General features: G+C 43.3%; 1 protein-coding gene and 2 long non-coding RNA genes across 3 annotated transcripts; all 3 read left to right on the top strand.

Annotated features, from left to right (window-relative positions):
• The first annotated feature begins 1444 nt into the window (after positions 1–1444).
• On the top strand, positions 1445–25300 carry LOC121842856 (protein NLRC3-like). Its single transcript, XM_042312627.1, is given in 11 exon segments — positions 1445–1609; positions 1870–2036; positions 9025–10329; positions 10690–11176; positions 13033–13209; positions 13617–13681; positions 13684–13789; positions 21363–21409; positions 21552–22095; positions 24086–24273; positions 24905–25300. Coding segments are annotated over 11 exon segments (3444 nt in total). The 5' UTR covers positions 1445–1448; the 3' UTR covers positions 25102–25300.
• Positions 6080–6634, top strand: LOC121842858. Its single transcript, XR_006081338.1, has 3 exons — positions 6080–6207; positions 6334–6419; positions 6569–6634. It is a non-coding gene; the product is annotated as an uncharacterized LOC121842858 (long non-coding RNA).
• Positions 7087–8408, top strand: LOC121842857. Its single transcript, XR_006081337.1, has 3 exons — positions 7087–7200; positions 7349–7824; positions 7951–8408. It is a non-coding gene; the product is annotated as an uncharacterized LOC121842857 (long non-coding RNA).
• Positions 25301–25306: the final 6 nt, after the last annotated feature.

Raw genomic sequence — 25306 nt, 5'->3', positions numbered from 1 at the left:
CACACATATGAAGTTTTGAAAAGATCTGACCTTTTTAACCCTTGGAAACTGCCACTATGACACCATTTAAGGCACTTCCGGTTGGCACAGGAAGCTATAAATAAACTCATATCCTGATTGGGGTATGCCTTTACAGAATCCTGAGTTTTAAGTCTTTACGTTAAGAACTGAGTTATTTACGGAGGGTTTAGTGAGTGTGTGTTATTTCAGAAAATCATAGAAAATCACAGAAATCTCGCAGAGCTCCACAGCACACTTTAAAAAGATTTGTATGAACACCCTGCAACTGGATCTGTAACCGTTGAAAAAAACCCCCACCTATCTTTGAACATCACCAATCTGTCATTGTACGATTTCTCTTAAATGACGATAGATAAATGGCTGGTTCTTTTTTTATTGACACCGGAGGCTCCTTGACTTTGACGTGAAGTGGAAAAATAATTTCTCTATTTTCATTTTGGACCTTTAATCCCAGATAAATGGCCATAACTCAAAAACCGTTGAGGCCTAGACGCCATCTTGTTCGGGGCCAACTGCCCATTATGCCAAACCTATCACCAAGTTTCGCTGGTTTTTCAGTTTTCGAGATAAGGCCCCATTGATTCGTGATGTTTTGTCCAATAGCAATATGATTGCTTATGCCCTCTTCTGGGATTTTCCGGGACAGTGGAAAAAGAACAAAATTTGATTATTTTACAAAACGGAAACCGAATGTCCGACAAAGTTCATTTGATGACTTCCCGGTAGGTCCGGCCCTTTCCGCGAATTTTGTTTTCGGACGTCTAGTTTTTGCAATATGGACTTTCTCACTAACCATACAGCAAATGCCGAAATGTTCCCTTAAAGTATGTTATGGAGTCAGGGGATCCAACCAGGCAGACTAGCTGTTGTTATGGAGTCAGGGGATCCAACCAGGCAGACTAGCTGTTGTTATGGAATCAGGGGATCCAACCAGGAAGACTATGGAGTCAGGGGATCCAACCAGGTAGACTAGCTGTTGTTATGGAGTCAGGGGATCCAACCAGGTAGACTAGCTGTTGTTATGGAGTCAGGGGATCCAACCAGGCAGACTAGCTGTTGTTATGGAGTCAGGGGATCCAACCAGGTAGACTAGCTGTTGTTATGGAGTCAGCTAGTGGGGATCCAAATCAAATTAATAATATTGGACTGTGTATGTTTAAATGCAACAAGAAGTATCTGAACTCTGACCTCCGACAATAAAAGTGTTGTCATTGTTAATGGTTCTTCAATGTTCAGACATACTGTTCTGTTATTACTTATTGTAGCTGAGTGAGCTGTGACTTACATCTAAAACAAGTCTCTCTGGGGAGAGAAAGGAGGGGACCACTGCCTCTAAAATGAGTCTCTCTGGGGAGACAGAGGAGGGGACCACTGCCTCTAAAATGAGTCTCTCTGGGGAGACAGAGGAGGGGACCACTGCCTCTAAAATGAGTCTCTCCGGGGAGAGAGAGGAGGGGACTACTGCCTCTAAAATGAGTCTCTCTGGGGAGAAAGAGGAGGGGACCACTGCCTCTAAAATGAGTCTCTCTGGGGAGACAGAGGAGAGAACCACTGCCTCTAAAATGACTCAAGACACCAGATCAAAGAGGTAAGAGATGAATTGCAAAATATACATTGCTATTAAAAAAATCTAACTCATGAAAACTAATGAAAAGTGATCCCAAATGACATGGAATGTAGATCTACATAATTCATTTAAAAGGCCAAACATGGATTTACCAATTGCAGACTGTAGCTTTAAAAGAAACATCAGGACTTGTAGAAGTTCCATTATACAGTTGTTAAAAGGAAGTAGATGAGGTATTAATGTGATATTGATGAGGTGATCTGTCTCCCTGTTTTGTTCAGTGTCCAGAAGCCCAGAGCAGAGTCACCTACAACCAGCCTGGTATCAATGAAGAGTGATCAGCCACCTGCTTTCAGCCAGGAACCATTACCAGATGACAATAAGGAAGTGGAGAGTTTGGACAGTGAGGATGCATTAAAGATCACACACAACCGTCTGGACAGAAGAAGTAAGACTGTGTTTCATATAATATTACAAAGAATGGTACAAAGGCCATTATAAAACACAAACTTATGAGTCCCAACTCTCATTGTTTTCCTACAGGTCAAACTCTGCTGACAGTGCAACAAGACATTAAGGCTAAACTGAAACACAAGTATCAACACATATCTGAAGGAATTGGACACCATGGAAACCAAAGTCTGTTAAAGGACATCTACACAGACCTCTACATCACAGAGGGTGGAAGTGGAGGGCTCAATAATGAACATGAGGTTAGACAGATAGAGATGGCATCCAAGAAACGAACCACACAAGAGACACCAATCAAATGCAACGACATCTTCAAGCCTTTACCTGGACAAGACAAACCAATCAGAACTGTGCTGACAAAAGGAATCGCTGGTGTTGGAAAAACAGTCTCTGTGCAGAAGGTCATCCTTGACTGGGCAGAGGGAAAATCAAATCAGGACGTTCATTTCATGTTTCCTCTCCCTTTCCGTGATCTGAACCTGAAAAAGGACCAATACAGTCTGATGCAACTTCTTTCCCACTACTTCTCAGAGCTGAAAGAGATTGACAGCATTGAAGATGGTGAAACCAAAACTGTTTTCATTTTTGATGGTCTGGATGAGTGTCGTCTTCCTCTAGACTTCAAAAACAATGAGAAGTGCTGTGATGTCACAAAGCCAACCTCAGTGGACGTGCTGCTGACAAATCTCATCAAGGGGAATCTTCCCCTCTGCTCTCCTCTGGATAACCACACGACCTGCAGCAGCCAATCAGATCCCTCCTGAGTGTGTTGACCAGGTGACTGAGGTACGAGGGTTCAATGATCCACAGAAGAAGGAGTACTTCAGGAAGAAAATCACAGATCAGATTCTGGCCAATGAAATCATCAAACACATGAAGACATCAAGGAGCCTCCACATCATGTGCCACATACCAGTCTTCTGTTGGATATCAGCCACTGTCCTTGAGATGATGCTGAAAGAGGCAGAGAAGGATGAAGTCCCCAAAACTCTGACCCAGATGTACTCACACTTCATACTCATCCAAATCATTGCGAAAAACAAGAAGTACAATAAAGCCACAGAGACAAACACAAAGGAACTGTCTCAGTCAGACAAAGAGATGATCGATTTCTCCAGAGTCCTAGAAATGAGAACCTTTCTCACAACATCCGCACAAAAAAACACAGTCACACAGGTGAAACACAGTGATCATGACCTTTATTCATTTCCCAAACACACTATCAAACCAATTTGTTAGAGCATTATCTACCCCAGAGTTCTCTGCCAGGGCCTTGGTCACTGATCCGTCTGAAGCTGTGTCATCGGGGATGAAATTACAACATTCTGCTCCGAATCTCATACACCCCCTTTTCAGCCAGTAACATATCCAAGGCTATTCTATTATGTCATCCCATCAACCTAGTTGCAGCTGTTATCACCAGAAGATGCTTGATTCCTATCCAGAGCTCATCGGGTAAAACCCCTTGGAACTCCAATGCTATCAATGTGCTATCAATGTAAACTCTATGTCAATGTAAACTCTATTGTCAAAAGATCCTGACAGAGCACTCCTTCTCTCTCTTCTACCTGGCTCCAGGTAAGGGTGAAGAGCATGCCAAACTGCACGAGTGCACAACTACCGGTCCAATTGGCAGACAGGTTAGGTCACAGTCTCACACCTCCACAAATCACCAGACATCCACTCCAGGCCTTTCATCTGTCAGTCAGGTCCCTTGTGTCTTGTCGGTTGTAACATTCTCTGTCCTATTGCATGTCCTTACTTCCCCTACGTCCCATCCGTGTGTGATGTATCGAGCCATACAATAATAATGTCCTCCTGTAACTGTGAAAGAGGGAAATCTACAGATGATGCAGATCAATGCAACTGTCATTGTCTGGTTTCCCTGCCTTCATGAACACCTTTACCATACAGGCCATTCTCCTGGGTGAATCAATTCCATCAAATGGAAAGGGAATGGTTATGATCTGAGGTTCTGCTGAGGCGCAGGCCTAACATTCTTCTTTCGCTACTGATCTGCTTCATACTGAATCCATTCTAACCATAGGTTAGAATCCCCATAACCCTTTTCCACCTCAATCACTTCCTTAAAATCTTTCATCTGAACTATCCACACCGGCCCTTGGCTCTGGACAACTCCACGGTCAGTATCTGCTTTGTCAGCGACCCTGCTTGTATTCTGGCTGACTATAGAGCAATCATCTGCTCTAACTTCTTCTACCTGGAATGGCACTAGGTTATCAACTGAAACCCTTACTTTCACTACACTCCATCTTCTTCCATACTGGGTATGTAGATTTATGCTACCCTCTCTCTCGGTGTGAGCTATAACCTGTTTCCATGACAACACAGGGACTTGCACAGATATATTCCATAATGGCTCATAGTCCTAGACTGCCAAGGAGTCAGAGACCCCATTTGGTCTACATAGAACTCCACTGAGACATCCTTCCCAATCTCACTCTCCCTTCCTTACTATTCAGTGTGTCTTACCCTCTTACAATGTGTGACATGCACCCAGGTAGCTCTTTCAGCTATCCTCGCTGCGAAGGCTGTCACCAGGAGTGCTTGGTATGGCCCCTCCTAACTGGGCTGCTTCCCATCTATTCTCCTCAGGGACCTTCTCCTGTAATTCACCTGTAGTGCATAAAATCTTGGACAGGTTTGGTTAGCAAACAGTTTCTCATTTGTTCTATCTGATTATATCTTCAACTTCTATGCCTACTTGTTAGCTAGATTTTTTTGTTAGTTTATTATCCAGTAGACCACAAAGTGTCCTATCCTAGGCTCCCCGTCCTATCCTAGACCACAACTTACCCATCACACTTTTGATACCTGGCTCTGCCCAGGTAACAACCTTGCCTACTCTAAACAATGACTTAGGTAAGATTAGTAAATTATCCTTACGTTCTGACATTATCATGTAGGAGCGCCCCTTTCATTCTCCACATGTCCAATTCTCCCTTGGGTGTCCATTCATGTCAATTCTGTATCAATTCTCTGTCAAGTGTCTTATCTACTTTAAAAGTTATCTATGCTGCTTTGTATGTTCTAATATATATATATATATATATATATATATCTGTCTATTTAAATAGTAACCCTTTTCTCTCCTTTCTTATTTCACAGACACTAGTCAATGCTACTATTTCGGTGTCACTCCTATCTTGCTCATTTCCTGACCCCCCCTTCTCCTCTCCGCTCTCATACCTTCAAGGTCTCAGCAGTGCAGGGAGGGCTCCTCTGTCTGCCTTTTCCCTATCTGTCTGTAGCTCTTTTTAATAACAGTCAGTAACAACTATGTGTTGTTTCCAAATATTACTTAAGTGTCTCACTGTTTGGCTTTATCTAAAATCATGGATTTTAGAAAAAACATGTCTATGGTGACAATCTCTAAAGTCCTTACATAACCTTAATCAACCTATCTTGATCCTATCAATAATCTTGAATCTCCACAGATGTCATATTTCCCTAACAACTTTAATACTATTTACAATAAAAATCTTCTAATGGTCAAATGAAGCCAAAACAAATGCTAACCATATCATATCCTTTTATGTACTAATGAGCTCTCTCCTATTTATCTATATTAATGTATTTTCCTGCCCTATTTGCTGAACAATGTTATTATAATTAATATTATCATTATTAATGTTAGTATTTTTCATAATTTTATCAATAATAAAGATTTAATAAACCTGACGAGTGTTTCTATGTTAAACAGTTTTGTTAAATTTCCGTCTTCTGTGATGTATATGAAGTGTAATATTGGGAAGCAAAATCAAAATGAATTTCAACTCTGTATCTGACATGGTTGTCTTATTATTTTCTTAGACCAGAACCATGGGTGTGTGAGGTGGATACTTTTGTTTCAAAACAGACTTGTTTTAGACTACCAAGATTCACTATGTGTGAGCCTGATTGAGCCCACTGCAGTACAAGGTTGAAAAGCATATTGAGGAGTTAGTTAACCAACAGAGTCTGTAGAGTCAAGAGAGAGGGAAGGGGAAAGGTATTTATGGGTGTCATAAATAGGCCAACGTCATGACACTGTCTTGGTTTGTCAGTAACTGTCTGATTATAGACTGTCTGAATGGAGGAGAAGGTAAAGACATGGCAGATTATAGACTGTCTGAATGGAGGAGTAGGTAAAGACATGACAGATTATAGACTGTCTTAGTTTGTCAGTAACTGTCTGAATGGAGGAGTAGGTAAAGACATGGCAGATTATAGACTGTCTTGGTTTGTCAGTAACTGTCTGAATGGAGGAGTAGGTAAAGACATGACAGATTATAGACTGTCTGAATGGAGGAGTAGGTAAAGACATGGCAGATTATAGACTGTCTGAATGGAGGAGTAGGTAAAGACATGACAGATTATAGACTCTCTTAGTTTGTCAGTAACTGTCTGAATGGAGGAGTAGGTAAAGACATGGCAGATTATAGACTGTCTGAATGGAGGAGTAGGTAAAGACATGGCAGATTATAGACTGTCTAAATGGAGGAGTAGGTAAAGACATGACAGATTATAGACTGTCTGAATGGAGGAGTAGGTAAAGACATGGCAGATTATAGACTGTCTGAATAGAGGAGTAGGTAAAGACATGGCAGATTATAGACTGTCTGAATGGAGGAGTACATGACAGATTATAGACTGTCTGAATGGAGGAGTAGGTAAAGACATGGCAGATTATAGACTGTCTGAATGGAGGAGTAGGTAAAGACATGGCAGATTATAGACTGTCTGAATGGAGGAGTAGGTAAAGACATGACAGATTATAGACTGTCTTAGTTTGTCAGTAACTGTCTGAATGGAGGAGTAGGTAAAGGCAAAGACATGGAGGAGTAGGTAAAGGCAGGCATTATAGACTGTCTGAATGGAGGAGTAGGTAAAGACATGACAGATTATAGACTGTCTGAATGGAGGAGGAGGTAAAAGACATGACAGATTATAGACTGTCTGAATGGAGGAGTAGGTAAAGACATGAAATTATAGACTGTCATGGCAATGGAGGAGTAGGAAAAGGCATTATAGACTGTCTGAATGGAGGAGTAGGTAAAGACATGACAGATTATAGACTGTCTGAATGGAGGAGTAGGTAAAGACATGGCAGATTATAGACTGTCTGAATGGAGGAGTAGGTAAAGACATGACAGATTATAGACTTCTTAGTTTGTCAGTAACTGTCTGAATGGAGGAGTAGGTAAAGACATGGCAGATTATAGACTGTCTGAATGGAGGAGTAGGTAAAGACATGGCAGATTATAGACTGTCTGAATGGAGGAGTAGGTAAAGACATGACAGATTATAGACTGTCTGAATGGAGGAGTAGGTAAAGACATGACAGATTATAGACTGTCTGAATGGAGGAGTAGGTAAAGACATGGCAGATTATAGACTGTCTGAATGGAGGAGTAGTTAAAGACATGGCAGATTATAGACTGTCTGAATGGAGGAGTAAGTAAAGACATGGCAGATTATAGAATGTCTGAATGGAGGAGTAGGTAAAGACATGGCAGATTATAGACTGTCTGAATTGGAGGAGTAGAATTAAAGACATGGCAGATTATAGACTGTCTGAATGGAGGAGTAAGTAAAGACATGACAGATTATAGACTGTCTGAATGGAGGAGTAGGTAAAGACATGGCAGATTATAGACTGTCTGAATGGAGGAGTAGGTAAAGACATGACAGATTATAGACTGTCTGAATGGAGGAGTAGGTAAAAACATGACAGATTATAGACTGTCTGAATGGAGGAGTAGGTAAAGACATGGCAGATTATAGACTGTCTTGGTTTGTCAGTAACTGTCTGAATGGAGGAGTAGGTAAAGACATGACAGATTATAGACTGTCTTGGTTTGTCAGTAACTGTCTGAATGGAGGAGTAGGTAAAGACATGACAGATTATAGACTGTCTGAATGGAGGAGTAGGTAAAGACATGACAGATTATAGAAAGTGGACTGAGGATATTTTTATGATTGTTTGACTACAATTCTTTATTACTGTTATTTTACTCTGTAACAGCTGACCTTTCTAACTCTGTAGAGGCCATAACACCTCCCTAGAAGCCTCTAGGGTTAACGTTTACAGAACATTTATTGCTGTTTTATCAGGGTATAAAGGTCTGCTTATCTCACACAGGATACTAGCCTGTCAGTTAGACATGTTCTCTGCGTGTGCTGGGTGGTACTAACAATGTTCAGACAAATGTACAGTTTGGTTATTTCTTATTGTAGCTAAGTAAACTGTGATTTACATCTGAAACGAGTCTCTCTGGAGAGAGAGAGGACGAGACCACTGCCTCTAAAATGAGTCTCTCTGGGGAGAGAGAGGAGGGGACCACTGTCTCTAAAATGAGTCTCTCTGGGGAGAGAAAGGAGGGGACCACTGCCTCTAAAATGAGTCTCTCTGGAGAGAGAAGGGGAGGGGACCACCGTCTCTAAAGTGAATCAAGACACCAGTTCTGAGAGGTAAGAGATGAATTGTAAAATGTACAGTTCTCTTAAAGATATAAAACACATTTTTGAGAAAAGTGTTGCCAAGATCATTTAAGTCTGAAAATCTAATGACCAAATTTAAAAAGAACCTATAGGACTTGTAGAAGTTCCATTATACAGTTGTTAAAAGGAAGTAGATGAGCTATTAATGTGATATTGATGAGGTCATCTGTCTCCCTGTTTTGTTCAGTGTCCAGAAGCCCAGAGCAGAGTCACCTACAACCAGCCTGCTATCAATGAAGTGTGATCGGCCACCTGCTTTCAGCCAGGAACCATTACCAGATGACAATAAGGAAGTGGAGAGTTTGGACAGTGAGGATGTATTAAAGATCACACACAACCTTTTGGACAGAAGAAGTAAGACTGTGTTTCATATAATATTACCAAGAACGGTACAAACACCCCTATAAAACACACACACACACACTAACTTATGAGTCCCAACTCTCATTGTTTTCCTACAGGTCAAACTCTGCTGACAGTCCAACAAGACATCAAGGCTAAACTGAAACACAAGTATCAACACATATCTGAAGGAATTGGACACCATGGAAACCAGAGTCTGTTCAAGGACATCTACACAGAGCTCTACATCACAGAGGGTGGAAGTGGAGGGCTCAATAATGAACATGAGGTTAGACAGATAGAGATGGCATCCAAGAAACTAACCACACAAGAGACACCAATCAAATGCAACGACATCTTCAAGCCTTTACCTGGACAAGACAAACCTATCAGAACTGTGCTGACAAAAGGAATCGCAGGCATTGGAAAAACAGTCTCTGTGCAGAAGGTCATCCTTGACTGGGCAGAGGGAAAAGCAAATCAGGATGTTCATTTCATGTTTCCTCTTCCTTTCCGTGATCTGAACCTGAAAAAGGACCAATACAGTCTGATGCAACTTCTTTCCCACTACTTCTCAGATCTGAAAGAAATTGACAGCATTGAAGATGGTGAAACCAAAACTGTTTTCATTTTTGATGGTCTGGATGAGTGTCGACTTCCTCTAGACTTCAAAAACAATGAGAAGTGCTGTGATGTCACAAAGCCAACCTCAGTGGACGTGCTGCTGACAAACCTCATCAAGGGGAATCTGCTTCCCTCTGCTCTCCTCTGGGTAACCTCACGGCCTGCAGCAGCCAATCAGATCCCTCCTGAGTGTGTTGACCAGGTGACAGAGGTACGAGGGTTCAATGATCCACAGAAGGAGGAGTATTTCAGGAAGAATGTCACAGATCAGAATCTGGCCAATGAAATCATCAAACACATGAAGACATCAAGGATCCTCCACATCATGTGCCACATACCAGTCTTCTGTTGGATATCAGCCACGGTCCTTGAGATGATACTGAAAGGGGCAGAGAAGGATGAAGTCGTCAAAACTCTGACCCAGATGTATTCACACTTCATGCTCATCCAAATCATTGTGAAGAACAGGAAGTACAACAAAACCACAGAGACAAACCCAAAGGAACTGTCACAGTCAGACAAAGAGATGATCCTGAAACTGGCAAAGCTGGCTTTCCAACAGCTGCAGAAGGGCAACCTGATCTTCTATGAGGAGGACCTGAGAGAGTGTGGCCTTGATGTCACAGAGGCATCAGAGTACTCAGCATTGTGTACAGAGATCTTTAAAGAAGAATCTGGGCTGTACCAAGAGAAGGTCTACAGCTTTGTGCATCTGAGCATTCAGGAGTTTCTAGCAGCAGTGCATGCTTTAGAATCATGTCTGGACAAGAAGGAAAATGTTTTCTCCCCACTAGTGACGAGTGAGGAGAAGGAGTCAATCATAAAAGCAGTCACTAGTGATGATGAAGAAAAGGAGTCAATCATAAAAGCAGTCACTAGTTATGATGAAGAGAGGGAGTCAATCAGAAAAGCAGTCACTAGTTATGATGAAGAGAGGGAGTCAATCAGAAATGCAGTCACTAGTTATGATGAAGAGAGGGAGTCAATCAGAAAAACAGTCACTAGTTATGATGAAGAGAGGGAGTCAATCAGAAATGCAGTCACTAGTGATGATGAAGAGAAGTCAATCAGAAAATCAGTCACAAGTTATGATCATGATGATTACTGTGATTATGGTGATGATGATTACAATCATGATGAAGATGAGAAGGATGATGAAGAGGAGTCAATCCAGTTGTCTGACTTACACAGGAGAGCAGTGGACCAGGCCTTGAAGAGTGAGAATGGACACCTGGACCTGTTCCTCCGCTTCCTTCTGGGTCTCTCACTGGAGTCCAATCAGAATCTGTTACGAGGCCTTCTGACACAGACAGGAAGTACAACACAGACCAATGAGGAAACAGTTGAGAGAACAGTCAGGTACCTTTCAGACAACATCGAAAGGGAATCCTCACCAGAAAGGATCATCAACTTGTTCCACTGTCTGAATGAACTTGGTGCCAACTCTCTTGTTGAAGACATGCAGACCTCCCTGCGATCAGGAACCCTTTCAGAAACAAGACTAAAACCTGACCAATGTTCAGCCCTGGCCTACCTGTTACTGATGTCAGAGGAGGTGCTGGAGGAGTTTGACCTGAAGACGTACAACACATCAGAGAAAGGTTATCAGAGGTTGTTGCCCGTAGTGAGAACCTGCAAGAGAGCACTGTAAGTTCTGTTATTGAGTTGATGTATACAGTATCATTATAATGAAGGATTTGTATATCTAACTGATTATCTCCTCTCTCCAGACTGGATCGCTGTAAACTCACATATAAATCCTGTGAGACTCTGGCCTCAGCTCTGCAGACACCAAACTCCCCTGAGAGAACTGGACCTCAGCTACAATAACCTGGAAGACAGAGGAGTGAAGCTGCTCTGTGTTGGACTAACCAGTCCACTCTGCAACATACAGACACTAGTGTGAGTTAACGTCCTTCAGTAGCCACTGTGGGTGTTTATATATTTTGTATATGGTTAGTATGTGTGTGTTTTTAACATTGTTAAATCATGTGCCCTTCTGTTTTTGTCTTAATGCATACAGTATATCACAACAGTGAGTACATCCCTAAGTGAAAATGTCCAAATTGGGCCCAATTAGCCATTTTCCCTCCCTGGTGTCATGTGACTCGTTAGTGTTACAAGGTCTCAGGTGTGAATGGGGAGCAGGTGTGTTAAATTTGGTGTCATTGCTCTCACACTCCCTCATACTGACTGGTCACTGGAAGTTCAACAGGGCACCTCATGGCAACGAACTCTCTGAGTATCTGAAAAAAATAATTGTTGCTCTACATAAAGATGGACTGGGCTATAAGAAGATTGCCAAGACCCTGAAACTGAGCTGCAGCACGGTGGCCAAGACCATACAGCGGTTTAACTGGACAGGTTCCACTCAGAACAGGCCTCACCATGGTCGACCAAAGAAGTTGAGTGCATGTGCTCAGCGTCATATCCAGAGGTTGTCTTTGGGAAATAGACGTATGAGTGCTGCCAGCATTGCTGTAGAGGTTGAAGGGGTGGGGGTCAGTCTGTCAGTGCTCAGACCATACGCCGTACACCACATAAAATTGGTCTGCATGGCTGTCGTGCCAGAAGGAAGCCTCTTCTAAAGCTGATGCACAAGAAAGCCCGTAAACAGTTTGACAAGCAGACTAAGGACATGGATTACTGGAACCATGTCCTGTGGTCTGACGAGACCAAGATAAGTTTATTTATTTCAGATGGTGTCAAGTGTGTGTGGCGACAACCAGGTGAGGAGTACAAAGACAAGTGTCTTGCCTACCGTCAAGCATGGTGGTGGGAGTGTCATGGTCTGGGGCTGCATGAGTGCTGCCGGCACTGGGGAGCTACAGTTCATTGAGGGAACCATGAATGCCAACATGTACTGAAGCAGAGCATGATCCCCTCCCTTCGGAGACTGGGCCGCAGGGCAGTATTCCAACATGATAACGACCCCGAACACACCTCCAAGACGACCACTGCCTTGCTAAAGAAGCTGAGGGTAAAGGTGATGGCCTGGCCAAACATGTCTCCAGACCTAAACCCTATTGAGTATCTGTGGGGCATCCTCAAATGGAAGATGGAGGAGAGCAAGGTCTCTAACATCCACCAGGTCCGTGATGTCGTCATGGAGGAGTGGAAGAGGACTCCAGTGGCAACCTGTGAAGCTCTGGTGAACTCCAAGAGGGTTAAGGCAGTGCTGGAAAACGATGGTGGCCACCAAAATATTGACACTTTGGGCCCAATTTGGACATTCTCACTTAGGGGTGTACTCACCTTTGTTGCCAGCGGTTCAGACATTAATGGCTGTGTGTTGAGTTATGTTGAGGGGACAGCAAATTTACACTGTTATACAAACTGTACACTCACTACTTTACATTGTAGCAAAGTGTCATTTCTTCAGTGTTGTCACATGAAAAAAATATACTCAAATATTTACAAAAATGTGAGGTGTACTCACTTGTGATATACTGTGTCATTAAAGCTTTGTGTATTTCACTGTGTATCGACACATCTCTCTCCAGACTAGCTGGCTGTAAACTCACATATGAATCCTGTGAGACTCTGGCCTCAGCTCTGCAGACACCAAACTCCCCCCTGAGAGAACTGGACCTCAGCCACAACAATGACCTGGGAGACAGAGGAGTGGAGCTGCTCTGTGATGGACTAACCAGTCCACTCTGCAACATACAGACACTAGTGTGAGTTAAATATCTTCAGTATGAGTTATGTGGATGTTTTCAACATGTGCTCTTCTGCCCTCTAGTTTAGGTCACTGTGGTCTGACAGAGGGTTGCTGTTCAGCTCTGGCCTCAGTCCTGAGTTCACCCAACTCACAACTGAAACACCTGGAGCTGAGAGACAATGACCTTCAGGACTCAGGAGTTACACGGCTGTCTGCTGGACTGGAGGATCCAGACTGTAAACTACACACACTGGGGTAAGTACAGCTGTTTCAGTCAGGTTGGTACTGAGCTTAGTAAAACACAAACTCTGAAAATCTAATATTTCATCACAATGTTTGTGTCATGGACAAATGGATGGGTGTCCTACAAGATGATTGACACCAGTACATCAACCTATACAGCTGTTGTGTGTCTCTCTGTAGGCTGTCTGGCTGTCTGGTCACAGAGGAGGGCTGTGCTGTTCTGTCTTCAGCTCTGAGGTCAAACCCTCCCACCTGAAAGAGCTGGACCTGAGCTACAATCACCCAGGAGACTCTGCAGGGGGACTGCTTTCAGCTGCTCTGGTGGATCCCACATATAAACTGATGAAGCTGAAGTAAGTCAGAATAGATGTCCTAATAGTGTGAGCAGTGGTTGTGTCATATGTAGTGTAGTAGGGTCAGTAACATGAGGACATGATGGTAGAATGAAGGGGAAGTTTACTCAGCAGGCTGAGCACTCCAACACAGCATACATCATCACCACATGAATACGCTTCTTCTGCATCTCTGATATCCTGTTGGAATTGTACTCTGTTCTGTATGCTGTAGGTACGATAGAATACCTGTATGTCTCTAGTATTGAATTGTACTCCGTTCTGAATGCAGTAGGTAGGATAGAATACCTGTATGTCTCTAGTAATGAATTGTACTCCGTTCTGTATGCAGTAGGTAGGATAGAATACCTGTATGTCTTTAGTAATGAATTGTACTCCGTTTCGTATGCAGTAGGTAGGATAGAATACCTGTATGTCTCTTATGAATTGTCCTCTGTTCTCTATGCACTATCAATTGTCATACTTGAGGAAAAGTAAAGAATATAATAATTAATATAAAATGACTCAAAAGTGAAACCCAGTAAAATAATACTTGAAAAAAGTAGTGTATGGTTTTAAATATACTTAAGTGTCAAAAGTAAAAGTATAAATCATTTCAAATTACGTTATTTATAGTTTTTAAAATTTGTTAATAACGGTTAGCAAGGACTACACTCCAACAATCAGACATCATTACAAATGAGACATTTGTGTTTAGTGAGCCCTCTCGATCAGAGGCAGTAGGGATGACCAGGGATGTTCTCTGTCTAGTGAGTCCTCCAGATCAGAGGCAGTAGGGATGACCAGGGATGTTCTCTGTTTAGTGAGTCCTCCAGATCAGAGGCAGTAGGGATGACCAGGGATGTTCTCTGTTTCGTGAGTCCTCCAGATCAGAGGCAGTAGGGATGACCAGGGATGTTCTCTGTTTAGTGAGTCCTCCAGATCAGAGGCAGTAGGGACGACCAGGGATGTTCTCTGTTTCGTGAGCCCTCCAGATCAGAGGCAGTAGGGATGACCAGGGATGTTCTCTGTTTACTGAGCCCTCTCGATCAGAGGCAGTAGGGACGACCAGGGATGTTCTCTGTTTAGTGAGTCCATCAGATCAGAGGCAGTAGAGATGACCAGGGATGTTCTCTGTTTAGTGAGTCCTCCAGATCAGAGGCAGTAGGGATGACCAGGGATGTTCTCTGTTTAGTGAGTCCTCCAGATCAGAGGCAGTAGGGATGACCAGGGATGTTCTCTGTTTACTGAGCCCTCTCGATCAGAGGCAGTAGGGACGACCAGGGATGTTCTCTGTTTAGTGAGTCCATCAGATCAGAGGCAGTAGAGATGACCAGGGATGTTCTCTGTTTAGTGAGTCCTCCAGATCAGAGGAGGAATGACCAGGGATGTTCTCTGTTTAGTGAGTCCTCCAGATCAGAGGCAGTAGGGAGGACCAGGGATGTTCTCTGTTTAGTGAGCCCTCTCGATCAGAGGCAGTAGGGATGACCAGGGAGGTTCTCTGTTTAGTGAGTCCTCCAGATCAGAGGAGGAATGACCAGGGATGTCTCTGTTTAGTGAGTCCTCCAGATCAGAGGCAGTAGGGATGACCAGGGATGTTCTCTGTTTAGTGAGCCCTCTCGATCAGAGGCAGTAGGGATGACCAGGGATGTTCTCTGTTTAGTGAGTCCTCCAGATCAGAGGCAGTAGGGATGACCAGGGATGTTCTGTTTATTGAGTCCCCCAGATCAGAGGCAGTAGGGATGGACCAGGGATGTTCTGTTTATTGAGTCCTCCAGATCAGAGGCAGTAGGGATGACCAGGGATGTTCTGTTTATTGAGTCCCCCAGATCAGAGGCAGTAGGGATGGACCAGGGATGTTCTCTGTTTAGTGAGTCCTCCAGATCAGAGGCAGTAGGGATGACCAGGGATGTTCTCTTGATACGTGAGAGAATTGGACCATTGTCCTGTCCATTCAAAATGTTACCGACCGCCTCAATTCGGTCTTATGTAGCAACATTTGAAATGTTTTTTTTTCATTGGATAAAAGCAGAGACAGAGATACAAAATGGTGCTTTGAAATCTGATCAATTTGTAACCCCCCTTTTGAGAAAATGGCCCCTGAATGTTTTGGTGCACCTAAAGGAGAGCTCTTCTTTGTCTCCACCCATTCAGCATTGTTCACACCCTGTAAAAGCCTTAGCCCTACCCATCTGTTTAACTTCTTATGGTATAGGGTACGCTTGCGTCCCACTTGGCCAAAAGCCAGGGAAAATGCAGCACGGCAAATTCAAATAAAATTATATAAAAATCTAACTTTCATTAAATCACACATGTAATATACTCAATTAAAGCTACACTCGTTGTGAATCCAGCCAACATGTCAGATTTTAAGAAGGCTTTTCGGCGAAAGCATAAGAAGCTATTATCTGATGATAGCACAACAGTAAACAAAGAGGGTAGCATATTTCAACCCTGCAGGCGCTACACAAAACGCAGAAATAAAATATAAAACACGCCTTACCTTTGACGAGCTTCTTTTGTTAGCACTCCAATATGTCCCATAAACATCACAATTGGTCCTTTTGTTCGATTAATTCCGTCCATATATATCCAATATGGCCATTTATTTGGCGCGTTTTATCCAGAAAAAAAACAGCTTCCAAATTGCGCAACGTGATGACAAAATGTGATGACAAAATATCTCAAAAGTTGCGTGTAAACTTTGCCAAAACATTTCAAACTACTTTTGTAATACAACTTTATGTATTTTAAAACATTAATAATCAATCAAATTGAAGACGGGTCTATCTGTGTTCAATACAGGAAGACAACAAACCAAGCTACTTTTCAAGTCTTGCGCAACTCTCAACAGTGTTATGCAGTTCCTAGATGGCCGTACTTCTTCATTGCACAAAGGAATAACCTCAACCAAATTCCAAAGACTGGTGACATCCAGTGGATGTGGTAGGAACTAAAAACAAGTTCCTAAGAAATATTGTTTCCCAATGAGAACTCACTGAACAGTCAGACCTAAAACAAACAAAACAATCTGAACGGTTAGTCCTCGGGGTTTTGCCTGCTATATAAGTTCTGTTATACTCACAGACATGATTCAAACAGTTTTAGAAACTTCAGTGTTTCCCATCCATATCTACTAATAATATGCATATCTTATATTCTTGGCATGAGTAGCAGGAAGTTGAAATTGGGCACGCTATTATCCAAAAGTGAAAATGCTGCCCCCTAAACCTTTAGAAGTTAAGAATTCACATCTGAGGCCATGTGCTAAACAGAGTAGTGTAGTAAACAACCAAAGATTGCAAGACTATAAGTGGTGAAAGTAGTAGCCTACAATAATACCTTCTCTCATGTCGGTCACGGAGAAGGAGAGCCCACAGGGCCGTGTCGGTGCCACTGTATTATTTTCAAAACGGGCAAAAAAGGTGTTTAGTTTGTCTGGAAGCAAAACGTCTATGTCCGCACCGGGGCTGGTTTTCTTTTTGTAATCCGTGATTGTCTGTCGACCCTTCCACATACGTCTCGTGTTTGAGCTGTTGAACTGCGACTCCACTTTGTCTCTGTACTGAAGTTTTGCCTGTTTGATTGCCTTACGGAGGGAATAACTATACAATTTGTATTCGGTCATATTCCCAGTCGCCTTGCCATGACGAAATGTTGTGGTACATGCTTTCAATTTTGCGCAAATGCTACCATCCATCCACGGTTTCTGGTTAGGGTAAGTTTTAATAGTCACAGTGGATACAACATCCTTCTAAACTCACTCACCGACTCACAGGTTATACATTAATGTTATTCTCTGAGGCTACCCGGAACATATCCCAGTCCACGTGATCAAAACAATCTTGAAGCGTGGAATCCGATTGCTCAGACCAGCGTTGAATAGACCTAAGCACGGGTGCTTCCTGTTTTAGTTTCTGCCTATAGAAAGGGAGCAACAAAATGGAGTCTTGGTCAGATTTGCCGAAAGGAGGGTGAGGGAGGGCTTTGTATGCGTTGTGGTAGTTAGAGTAGCAATGGTCCAGAGTGTTACCGGCTCGGGTGCTGCATTCGACATGCTGATAGAATTTAGGTAGCCTTGTTTTCTAATTAGCTTTGTTAAAATCCCTACAATAAGGATAAATGGTTTCCAGTTTGCAAGTGAAGTTCCTTGAGGGTTGTCTTGGTGAGGGGATATACAGTCGTGGCCAAAAGTTGAGAATTACACAAATATGAATTTTCACAGTTTGCTGCCTCAGTTTGTATGATGGCAATTTGCATATACTCCAGAATGTTATGAAGAGTGATCAGATGAATTGCAAAGTCCCTCTTTGCCATGCAAATGAATTGAATCCCCCAAAAACATTTCCACTGCATTTCAGCCCTGCCACAAAAGGACCAGCTGACATCATGTCAGTGATTCACTAGTTAACACAGGTGTGAGTGTTGACGAGGACAAGGCTGGAGATCACTCTGTCATGCTGATTGAGTTTTAATAATAGACTGGAAGCTTCAAAAGGAGGGTGGTGCTTGGAGGGGGTGGTGCTTGCTCATTGTTCTTCCTCTGTCAATCATGGTTACTTGCAAGGAAACACGTGCAGTCATCATTGCTTTGCACAAAAAGGGCTTCACAGGCAAGGATATTGCTGCCAGTCAGATTGCACCTAAATCTACCATTTATCGGACCATCAAGAGCTTCAAAGAGCGGTTCAATTGTTGTGAAGAAGGCTTCAGGGCACCCAAGAGAGTCCAGCAAGCGCCAGGACCGTCTCCTAATGTTGATTCAGCTGCGGGATCGGGGCACCACCAGTACAGAGTTTGCTCAGGAATGGCAGCAGGCAGGTGTGAGTGCATCTGCACGCACAGTGAGTCGAAGACTTTTGGAGGATGGCCTGGTGTTAAGAAGGGCAACAAAGAAGCCACTTCTCTCCGGGAAAAAAGTCAGGGACAGACTGATATTCTGCTAAAGGTACAGGGATTGGACTGCTGAGGGCTGGGGTAAAGAGGGCTGGGGTAAAGTCATTTTCTCTGATGAATCCCCTTTCGGATTGTTTGGGGCATCCGGAAAAAAAGCTTGTCCGGAGAAGACAAGATGAGCGCTACCATCAGTTCTGTGTCATGCCAACAGTAAAGCATCCTGAGACCATTCATGTGTGGGGTTGCTTCTCAGCCAAGGGAGTGGGCTCGCTCACAATTTTGCCAAAGAACACAGCCACGAATAAAGAATGGTACCAACACATCCTCCGAGCGAATCTTCTCCCAACCATCCAGGAACAGTTTGGTAATGAACAATGCCTTTTCCAGCATGATAGAGCACCTTGCCATAAGGCAAAAGTGATAACTAAGTGGCTCGGGGAACAGAACATCGATATTTTGGGTCCATGGCCAGGAAACTCCGCAGACCTTAATCCCATTGAGAACTTGTGGTCAATCCTCAAGAGGCGGGTGGACAAACAAAAACCCACAAATTCTGACAAACTCCATTCATTGATTATGCAAGAATGGGCTGCCATCAGTCAGGATGTGGCACAGAAGTTAATGGACAGCATGCCAGGGAGGATTGCAGAGGTCTTGAAAAAGAAGGGTCAACACTGCAAATGTTGACTTGCATCGACTTCATGTCATTGTCAATTAAAGCCTTTGACACTTATGAAATTGTCACAATCGTCAGAAAGGACGGACCCAAGGCGCAGCGTGAGTTGAGTTCCACATCTTTAATACACAGTGAAACTAAGACAACAACAAACATACAACGAATGTGAACTACGTGGTGTTAGCATCCCGCTAACCACTTAGCATCCCCCTAACCACTTAGCATCCCGCTAACCACTTAGCATCCCGCTAACCAGTTAGCATCCCGCTAACCGGTTAGCACTCAAATGCACTCACTCAAAACACAAGTGGGAAAAAGGCTACCTAAATATGATCCCCAATTAGGGGCAACGATTTCCAGCTGCCTATAAATGGAAATCATACAAATCACCAACATAGAAATACACTGACCCCCCTAGTCACGCTCTGACCCAAACACCATAGAGAACCAAGGGCTCTCTATGGTCAAGCGTGACAGTACCCCCTGCAAAGGTGCGGACTCAGGCTGCAAAACCTGAAACCAAATGGGGAGGGTAGAGGGGTGACTAGTGTCGGTGGCGGCTCCGGTGCGGGTCGTAGCCCCGGACCCCGGATCCGGCCATGGCGCCGTGCTGAACGCCGAGCCTGGACTGGGCACCGGCACAGAGGAGGGCTCTGGCCATGGAGCTGGGTTGGACGCCGTGCCTGGACTGGGCACCTGCGCAGAGGAGGGCTCTGGCCATGGAGCTGGGTTGGACGCCGTGCCTGGACTCGGCACTGGCGCAGAGGAAGGCTCCGGACCTGGAGCGGGACTGGACGCCGTGCCTGGACTGGGCACCAGCGCAGGAAGCTCCGGGCCGTTGACCGTCACTGGAAGCTCCGGGCCATTGACCGTCACTGGAAGCTCTGGGCCGTTGACCGTCACTGGAAGCTCTGGGCCGTTGACCGTCACTGGAAGCTCTGGGCCGTTGACCGTCACTGGAAGCTCTGGGCCGTTGACCGTCACTGGAAGCTCTGGGCCGTTGACCGTCACTGGAAGCTCTGGGCCGTTGACCGTCACTGGAAGCTCTGGGCCGTTGACCGTCACTGGAAGCTCTGGGCCGTTGACCGCCACTGGAAGCTCTGGGCCGTTGACCGCCACTGGAAGCTCCGGGCCGTTGACCGTCACTGGAAGCTCCGGGCCGTTGACCGTCACTGGAAGCTCTGGACTGTGAACCGTCGCTGGAGGTTCCGAGCTATAGAGGCACACTGGAGGAAAGCCAGCAAGCTTACGAGCCAGCAAGCTAAAGTTATTTTTTTATGAAAATGACTTTCTGACAAAATTTTGAAATGTGTAATATCTGAAAATGTAGCTAAACTCTTATTTTTAAATATTTTTTTTAACCTTTATTGATATTACTTCTATTAAACTAGGCAAGTCAGTTTAGAACAAATTCTTATTTTCAATGACGGCCTAGGAACAGTGGGTTAACTTGTCTAGGAACAGTGGGTTAACTGCCTTGTTCAGGGGCAGAACGACAGATTTGTACCTTGTCAGCTCGGGGATTCTCTTGCATCCTTTCGGTTACTACTCTAACCACTAGGCTACCCTGCTGCCCCCATTATCCATATGAATGAATGCTTCAGAGCAGACTGGAACCATTTAACTCTGTTTTGTTTGTAGCTACATCTTGTTTTGTCATCTGCGTGTGCAGAAAGTAGCTTTTTCCAACAGATCTGTGGAATTCCTGTTAAATTCAGAGCATCAATTTTATTGAGGAAAGTAGCAAAACATTTGTAGTTCAAGATGGTTAATGTCTTTAAATAATATCTTTCAAAAACAGACTGAACAGCTCATGTTACAGACAGACTCATGCTACATGGTAGACCAATCAGAACTCTGATTCAGAGGGGTTGGGTTAAATGCGGAAGACAGATTTCAGTTGAATGCATTTAGTTGTACAACTAATTGTCCCTTGGATAGTGCACCAGAACACAACAATGTGGTTTAAATGTTGACTGCTTTATTAGGTCTTTGTCAGTCAATAACCTGTTTCTCCAACAGTGTGGATCATGGTGGAGAGTGCAGGCTGAAATCAGGGCCGAGGAAATGTATGTCTCTTCAATCCTAATTAATTAATCCTAATTAACTGTATATTCAGAACTATAGTAACTAATCAATACCTGTCCTGTACCTACAATACAACATTTGATATGAAGATGTGGTTTGATTAAACTCTCCTTTTGTCTACAGATGCCTGTCATCTCACCTTGGACCCAAGTACAGCAAACCCAGACCTGATACTGTCTGAGGGGAACAGGAAGGTGACACCGGTGGTGGAGGAGCAGCAGCATTATGAAGACGATCCAGACAGATTTGACCGTTATCGCCAAGTTCTCTGCAGAGAAGGCTTATCTGATTCTCGTTATTACTGGGAGGTGGACTGGGATGGTGGTGGGCCTGCTATTGGTGTGGTGTACAAAGGAATGTTGGGAAGGGCTGGCATTTGTATTGGACTCACCAGCAATTCCTGGTGTATGTACTGCTCTGACAGCGTTTATGACTTTTACAATGCTGGAGTCCGTAGTAGATCCATTCTTGGCCCTGTATCTAGCAGAGTTGGAGTGTATCTGGACTGGCCAGCTGGTACTTTGTCCTTCTATAGTGTGTCCTCTGGTACACTGACACACCTTTACACATTCTACACCACGTTCACTGAACCCCTCTATCCTGGATTTGGGTTTCTTTTGTTGAAAACCTCCTCAGTGACCCTGTATCAGATCAACGACATTCAAAGGTGAGGTCATAGTTGACAAAGGGCAAATCCTTGAAGTCTGAAGTCAACTAGCTTAATGATTGGTTTACCGGCCATCAATTAGCTTTCTTGATTGGTTACTTCACATACAGTTGAAGTCAGAAGTTTACATACACCTTAGCCAAATACATTTAAACTCTGTTTTTCACAATTCCTGACATTTAATCTTAGTAAAAAATTCCCTGTCTCAGGTCAATTAGGATCACCACTTTATTTTAAGAATGTGAAATGTCAGAATAATAGTAGAAAGAATATTTTATTTCATCACATTCCCAGTGCGTCTGAAGTTTACATACACTCAATTAGTATTTGGTGGTATTGCCTTTTAAATTGTTTAACTTGGGTCAATGGTTTTGGGTAGCCTTCCACAAGCTTCCCACAATAAGTTGTTTTTTAAATGTATTATTTGTTTTACCTTTATTTAACTAGGCAAGTCAGTTAAGAACAAATTCTTATTTTCAATGACAGCCTAGGAACAGTGGGTTAACTGCCTGTTCAGGGGCAGAACGACAGATTTGTACTTTGTCAGCTCAGGGATTTGAACTTGCAACCTTTCGGTTACTAGTCCAATGCTCTAACCACTAGGCTACCCTGCCGCCCGTGAATTTTGGCCCATTCCTTCTGATAAAGATTGTGTAACTGAGTCAAGTTTATAGGCCTCCTTGCTTTTTCAGTTCTGCCCACAAATTTTCTATGGGATTGAGGTCAGGGCTTTGTGATGGCCACTCCAATACCATGACTTTGTTGTCCTTAAGCCCTTTTGCCACAACTTTGGAAGTATGCTTGGGGTCATTGTCCACTTGGAAGACCCATTTGCGACCAAGCTTTAACTTCCTGACTGATGTCTTGAGATGTTGTTTCAATATATCCACTTAATTGTCCTTCATCATGACGCCATCTATTTTGTGAAGTGCACCAGTCCCTCCTGCAGCAAAGATCCCCCACAACATGATGCTGCCACCCCTGTGCTTCACGGTTGGGATGATGTTCTTCGCCTTGCAAGCCTCCCCCTTTTTCCTCCAAACATAACGATGATCATTATGGCCAAACAGACCAGAGGACATTTCTCAAAAGTATGATCTTTGTCCCCATGTGCAGTTGGAAACCGTGGTCTGGCTTTTTTTACGGCGGTTTGAGCAGCGGCTTCTTGCTTGCTGAGCGGCCTTTCAGGTTATGTCAATATAGGACTCGTTTTACTGTGGATATAGATACTTTTGTACCTATTTCCTTCAGCATCTTCACAAGATTCTTTGCTGTTGTTCTGGGATTGATTTGCACTTTTCACACCAAAGTATATTCATATCTAGGAGACAGAACATCTCCTTCCTGAGTGGAATGACGCCTGCGTGGTCCCATGGTGTTTATACTTGCGTACTATTGTTTGTACAGCTGAACGTGGTATCTTCAGGCGTTTGGAAATTGATCCCAAGGATGAACCAGACTTGTGGAGGTCTACAATTATTTTTCTGAGGTCTTGGCTGATTTCTTTAGATTTTCTCATGATGTCAAGCAAAGAGGCCTTGAAATACATCCACAGGAAAACCTGCAATTGACTAAAATTACGTCAATTAGTCTACCAGAAGCTTCTAATGCCATGACATCCTTTCCTGGAATTTTCCAAGCTTTTTAAAGGCACAGTCAACTGAGTGAATGTAAACTTCTGACCCACTGGAATTGTGATACAGTAAATTATAAGTGAAATAATCTGTCTGTTAACAGTTGTTGGAAAAATGACTTGTCATACACAAAGTAGATGTCCTAACCGACTTGCCAAAACAATTGCATTGATGGAAGCAACAATCTGCAACATTAAAGCTGAACCACCCCTGATTATTATCAACAGCTGTAAAAAGTTGTCCAGGCAGGAAACCCTCACTGGAACCATAATTTATATTAATATCCAGGTATGCTAGACAATATACAGTTGTAGTTTGTTTAATCACGGCCAATCTGTCTGCTTTCCCAACACCAGAGACCATGGTGGAGAGAGTTGGATCAAGCCTGGACCTGAGGACACCAGAGACCATGGTGGAGAGAGTTGGATCAAGCCTGGACCTGAGGACACCAGAGACCATGGTGGAGAGAGTTGGATCAAGCCTGGACCTGAGGACACCAGAGACCATGGTGGAGAGAGTTGTATCAAGCCTGGACCTGAGAAATGTGAGTGTTAACTGATAATTGTTTATGACTCAAAATATTGAGTAACTTAATATATTGTTAAAGCGTTCATTACAGTTGATTCCCAGGCAAGGAACACAATCATGATCTATTTGGTCAAAAAAAAGTAAAGGTAGAGTCAGCAATATGACGTAGATGCACAAAGTGAATCGCATAGTGGATCAATTTTCTACAACAACTAAGAGCGTTGTAACACCATGCTAAACTTCTCTGCTGTTTTGGTCCCGTGACTACCACACTGTAAGAGAGTGAAGAGAACCCACACACATGGGTAGATACTGTGTGAGAGAGAAGTCAGGCATCTTGCTCATCACAATATCTGTGGTGCTGCTCGTACATCATCATTTATCTGACTCTACCTTTAAGCTCTCATCCTAGGATCTAGCAGAAATCAGGCCCCCAACATCTACAAAACACGGACCAGAACGATGTTGTTTCCTGCTTCCACAAACATTAATTAATATAACACTAATGTCAGATTATGGTATGCTAATGAGTGTACATTCTGAGACTGTTGCTCACTTATATTCATTTTTATTACAATTCTATTTAATAATTATTAATTCATTATTACATGAGATTGTCCGTTTTAAATAACTAATTTTGCCTTCAGGGATTCCTCAGAGCTGTAAGACTTGTGACCATGTTGAGGTAAGTCATTATGTCAATTCTTACTTTTACATACCTGCAGGAGTCAGGCACAGTCTCAAAGCCAGGTGTGTACTGACCAACCATTCATACTGGGATATAGACAGTCCTGTGTTCTGCTTTAGTAATATAAACACAGTCTCAAAGCCAGGCGTGTACTGACCAACCATTCATACTGGGATATAGACAGTCCTGTGTTCTGCTTTAGTAATATAAACACAGTCTCAAAGCCAGGTGTGTACTGACCAACCATTCATACTGGGATATAGACAGTCCTGTGTTCTGCTTTAGTAATATAAACACAGTCTCAAAGCCAGGTGTGTACTGATCAACCATTCATACTGGGATATAGACAGTCCTGTGTTCT

Source organism: Oncorhynchus tshawytscha, unplaced genomic scaffold (genome assembly GCF_018296145.1).
Source record: "Oncorhynchus tshawytscha isolate Ot180627B unplaced genomic scaffold, Otsh_v2.0 Un_contig_6526_pilon_pilon, whole genome shotgun sequence".
NCBI classification, from domain to species: Eukaryota; Metazoa; Chordata; class Actinopteri; order Salmoniformes; family Salmonidae; genus Oncorhynchus; species Oncorhynchus tshawytscha.
The sequence above is the reverse complement of the archived record's forward strand: the minus strand, read 5'-3'. Positions and strand labels throughout refer to the sequence as shown.